This window comes from Argopecten irradians, chromosome 11 (assembly GCF_041381155.1).
Source record: "Argopecten irradians isolate NY chromosome 11, Ai_NY, whole genome shotgun sequence".
Lineage (NCBI taxonomy): Eukaryota > Metazoa > Mollusca > Bivalvia > Pectinida > Pectinidae > Argopecten > Argopecten irradians.
The window spans coordinates 2,628,767-2,634,766 of record NC_091144.1 but is presented as its reverse complement, the minus strand read 5'-3'; the positions used below and the strand labels follow the sequence as shown (position 1 = coordinate 2,634,766).

General features: G+C 35.2%; 1 protein-coding gene across 1 annotated transcript in view; it reads left to right on the top strand.

Moving 5' to 3' along the window:
- Positions 1-3,956: 3,956 nt before the first annotated feature.
- Positions 3,957-6,000, top strand: part of LOC138335669 (uncharacterized) — a 188,929-nt gene continuing 186,885 nt past the window's right edge. Inside the window, exon 1 of the mRNA XM_069284830.1 lies at positions 3,957-4,158. Coding sequence (XP_069140931.1) covers positions 4,077-4,158 — 82 coding nt within the window. The 5' untranslated portion in view covers positions 3,957-4,076. The remainder of the gene's footprint in view (positions 4,159-6,000) is intronic.

Genomic DNA, 6,000 nt, shown 5'->3' with positions numbered 1-6,000 from the left:
AAAAATGTCGGTCACAGATAGGATCGGATGGTTTTAAATATACTCCCCATTAATCACTTTTGAATCATGATTTAAATAACAATATGTCTGGACAAAATCGGTGATGCAATTTAGAAATATGATTTTACGCTTAAAATTATAAATAACAAGCTGGATTGTACTGAGCGTTGTAAGAACTAAACACAGTCAAAAACGAATGTGGGTATTTGAGGCCATTTGCAATTCAATCAGATCTAGCAAAACAGTGGATTGTTATGTAACAAATACCTAACCTACATATAAAATGTAATAGCTTTGCGCGATTGTCAAATGAGTACATTCACGGAAGAGTAGTCACAAGACGGGGACGCCAATGCTGTTTCGTGTTAATGAAAATTAGCCGCCACGAGAATAGATTGTGAAAGAACGCTGGAGCGATGATTCAACCGTTGAGCAGTAAAGTTGCATATGAAAACAACAGGGTTATTTTGGGGTTTTTTATTACGAGTTCAGGGCTTTGAAAACTGTTAATCTGCACTTTACTAAGGTACATGTACGTTGAAATGTACAATTACCTGCACATAAGGTGTATCAGTTTGGCTGATTTGAATTTATTTGTAATTTAACGTTTTTGTACGAGTGTGAGGTATTACTATTACCACATAATTGTATAGGCTATTTACTTGTCAAGACTAATGAATGGGGCTGGTCCATACGTATAAACGTAAAGGCAGCACAATATTTCGAACAAAGACAACTAAAGAAAACCCAGAGATACCCATCATAAGGTACCATAATATTATATATACAATAGCTGAGGCTATATATGTACCAAAGAATCGGACAAAAGTAGGTCACATTCTTTTGCAAGTGTTGATAGAAGATCAGGTCTTATATTAGGCGATGCGCATCACTCGCCAGTAATTCTACCCTACCAACAAAATGTCTGATCTCCATGTTCAGACCAAAAGGTACAACTACAGATGATAAGACAGTCCAAGTGCAAAAATCAACTTTAAACAATAAAAAGTCTGCTATCTCGATGTCGGAATGATGTCCTATGGAACATGCCGAACATTGCAGGTCATTACGCTAAGTGTATTGACACAGACGCTGAGGCAGCATTTATCCATTGTTAGGGTTCATCTAGATAGACTATTCCGACAATCATCGATACAATAAAGGTCTACAGACTGTAAGGATACAATCGGAAGTGGAGTAACAGAACCCAATATTTACCATAAGCTACCAAACCCGTTTTGTCGGCGCTCAATAGCGTCTGACCTGATGCCATGTGACATATTGGTATTTCGCCGTGTTTCGCATTCACCATATTTGAATTAGATTTAAAGGTGGTTCCATGTAGAGTATAATAGGACAGCTCCGTCCCCGACCAAACCGAGCGTTACGGGAAAAGTCCACAACTTCTCTAGTTTACAAACCTTGTCATCAAGCTGAGAAACTATTATACATATTAGTATTGAATACATACGGTATGTATGAAACGATCGCGCTATACAAAATATTTCAATGATAATGGTCATATCAATAAGGTTACTTCAACGAACCAAAGCCAAAATAGATGGTGCGTTATGTACCAATACAAATGACAAAAGTATACCATTTATTTCGATTATCAATTTCAATTAATTTTTAACGAAAAAAAACAATACAAGATATTATCACCTTCAAGACAGATTTAAGCATAATCGAGCGCATGTAGAGACAAGTGGAGAAATGGCTGATGGACGGAGGGAGGTACGGGAGAACAAAATTCCCGAAGAATCTTAAGGTAAATGATTGCAAAAGTCTAAATGAAATGGTTACACCAAGAGAATGCGAAAACATTTAAAGGTTGAAAGATCATAATTTTGTATTGAAATTCACAACAACGTCAACTGAGGTGCCATTTTCTATTTCCAGGAGAAATAAAAGTAGATAACAAGTACTTAATGAAATACGTACCTTTTCCTAGCATCAATTTTCGATTTATGTATTAATTACGTCATTGCGTATCTTATCATTATCTCAGAAAACAATGGGAAATACCTCCAGACGTGTCAAGACAAGTTTGGATGATGGAATGACTAGAGGTACACTAGATTTCAAATGCGTTGTCATGAGGGCAGTCGCCAACTAGAAGATAATCGAAATCACTTGCCATATATATGGCAAATCAGCAATGCAGTCGGCGAGGCAATCGACACTTTGTAGTCAAGACAATCTAAATTCTGTATTCAAGACAATCAAAATTTTGTAGTCAAGACAATCTAGATTCTGTAGACAAAGCAATCTAGATTCTGTGGTCAAAGCTATCTAAATTTTGTAGTCAAGGCAATCAAAGTTTTGTAGTCAAGGCAATCAAAGTTTTGTAGTCAAGGCAATCTACATTCTGTATTTAAAGCAATCTACATTCTGTAGTCAAGGCAATCTAGATCCTGTAGTCAAGGCAATATAAATTCTGTGGTCAAAGCAATCTAAATTTTTGTAGTCAAAGCAATCACAATTCTGTAGTCAAGCAATATTGATCCTGTAGTCAAGGCACTCTACATTATTTAGTCAAAGCAATCACAATTCTGTAGTCTAAGCAATCTAGATCCTGTAGTCAAGGCAATCTAAATTTTGTAGTTAAAGCAATCTCAATTCAAAAGTCCAGGCAGATGCTCCACAAAGATGAAGTCGATGGTATACCAGCCCTGTACTGGTGAACTTACAGAGTGGAGCTGAACGTTGTCTTACCTGCCGTCATTGGAGTACATCTACTGTTTCCGACATTTTCGACTGTCAGTACCGGTATTTTTACACCATTGTCTGATGCCTTATTACGATCAACAAACAGAAAAGATAGCCACCACATCGCAGACCCGGGAGAACCTCGCATATCATATCATATATCCTCGTAAGCAGGACTGACACCTAGCAGATCGTCCTCTTCCCTCGACGACGAAACTCTGGAACACCATTCCACCAGGTACCGTTCAAAAAACACCTCAATCCCTTCTACTTTCATGTCCTCCCCTTGACACATGTCTTATACCCGGCGCATCATCCAACATACCATCTTCCATCTTTGACTGTTGAATTAAGATGTTTCTATGTAGATGCAGATATATTTGTTGTTTACCAACACAAAAGTATATCCAACACCACAAGATATATCATTTACACACAGAAAAAGTTATTGCCGTAATCGATCACCTATCCTTCCAAATCACCAGATTGTGTTCACAACCTCACTGCAAAGTTAATGCAGTTCTTTCATGTTTCTGACATTTAATACTTATGCAGTCCCCACTCCCGAAGCAGATACACATACGAAATAAGAAATTTAACATAATATAAATAACCAGCACGATTTTATTCTGTAGAATAATACATAATCGATATAAACAACAACATCTACACTCACAATTAAGCACATGGCCGTGGGTAAAGTATTCATAGAATTTGATAGGGATCAATTTACATACCACAACATCAAAATATAAGAATACATTCTCAGCATGTTTTCTCTTCAATATTACACAAATTATAGAAATAGCGAACATTTCCTAGTCAACATTTGTTAAACACATAAAAAATATAAATAAATTAATAATATCATCCAATGTGACGGAATAGAAATAGAAAATGACGACTTAACATGTCCTAGATCATTTTTCAGATAGGATTAAACGTGATCAGTAAAACTAATTAAATCTTATCTAAACACTTTAATCATTGCAATATAACAATACAATGTCTATTAAAACTATCTTTTAGGCATTGTGGTACTTTTTTGTAATAACGTATTTTAAACGGAAGTAAAATACTTGCTAAAAGCAGAAATTATTTTGGTTTGTTTCAAAATTTATCAGTTTTAAATGTTACTTAAACGAGCATTAAGGTGATCGTGATTCGGAGCATTTACCGTATATTCAGGGTACGATCTATATATATACCCAGGCACAGTCGAACTCTCACTGTTAAAACCCCATTTTGATAGTACGGGTCTACACCCCATATACCGGATACCTCGAGCGTTAATTACGTAAAATACTCCGGAGAGATTCGGCCAGTGTCCGGTGTTAGTCCAGTGTCCGGAGCTGGACACTAGGATGGGAGGAACTGATCCATCATGTGTGTTTTTATTTCTGTTAATTTTTGGAGTTTACCTGACAAATATCGCCGTCTCTATAGGTAAGTGTCGTTAATGCAGTCTGTGTAAGAGCAATAATGCATTAGACATGCATAAGTTACATCTTATTTATTACATAATGACATCGGAATATTTAGTTTTATCTAACAGGTGTTCGGGTATAGACCTCTCCTTTTAACTATTATGATACCATGATCAACTATCGATTTATACCCGTACAGTTATTAGCAAATTAGGAGACACGTGGTTTTTCTTAATTAAGACAGTAAACTGTTAATTATAGATTAGTAATATCGTTCATTACGTGAATCCTGGGTGTCTTGTCATGTATATTAGTTGCATCAAATGTCGATAGGTTTACATAAGTGTGTGTAATACTTGTTTTTATTCCCAATTCATGATAAAGATCTTCAATGCACGTATATGTATGGATCGAAAATACGAATTAAAACAAAAGTTGAATCTTATATTTAGAATAACATGTTTATCCAATGCAACAGACCCGGTGATTAGGGTATGAGAAAACAGTCAAACACATATAGCCAAATGCAGTAATAATGAGTAGAAACTATCAATTACTCGGACATATCACTGTCTGCAACAAGGCAATGACATGTTATAGCATCTAACAAGTAGCACCAATTCTCTATTCATACGATCAAACAAACTGTTATATTGTCATATAGCATTGTTATGTACAGCAATCATGACCATTTTTACACCATAAACGTTTAGCAATTGACGTCAAAAGTTACCTGATTTGAAAAAAATCGTATGTTGTCTTTCTGCTGTGCTTCTGTTGGACCGTTTTGGGTCTGTAGAAGTAACTATACATGTAACACCTAGTTGAATACAATTATATAACCATCAACAAACCTACTCTACAGGATTTGTTCATATGTATTTCTCCACGTTAAAAGTAATTTTAATTGGTGCATGAAGGAATATGTCTCATCTACGTAGTTTTATTAAATTGTTATGTATCTTGTCAAAGCATAAAGCCATATCATAAAAATTAGCGCTTGCAATTTTTCTTGTCGCAGTTTTACATTAAAATCCACATTTAATGGCCTTACAAACACAATTACATGACGCTGGAATATTTGACAGGGAAAATATGTCCTTTCAAATATACATGTTGCTCCAGATACTGATTTTATATCACCAAAAGGAAACAGACATCAACAATTCACAACCACCATATAAATCAATATTACATAATGTAAATGATAATTCAAATTAGCAATAGCTGAACGAACTAAACATATATATATGTATATCTTATTGTTTAACAACAAAAGACAGCAACAGTTGGTCGCGTGCTACCCACTTCTCGACGATTACACACATGGTTTAGTAGACATCTTTCTGTACTGCTGTCATGTCTTTCAGCACTTATTACTATACATTTATATATCATTTCAGATTTTAAATTTTCTACATTTTTGTCTGTTTTATGATGCTACGATTATCGGTTACGTAAAGCTATAACTTGCATCTCCAGTCACCCTTATGGTACCACCCTTATTATAACCAATTATTTCCATCATAGCAGCCATTCATGACTATCCTATATACTTGCTGATATCCCGGACATGTTTTTCGTTGATCCAACATGTTATTTGTGGTCCTTTCGATATCTACGTCAGTGAATGATTACAAATCAGATATGAATGGTACTTAGATATTTTAAGAGCTTTTTAGTTTCTTTCTTCCCCACTTCGGTCACCCTTGTATACTTCTTTCTTCGTGGTCGGCGAAGGAAAGATTTACATTTCATCTTTCCTATCATACGCTGAAAAATGATATATTCATGTATGGTAAATGTAGTGTTTAAAAGGCTCTCAATGACTTTTAAGTTTCTTTGCTGTTTTTTTTAATCA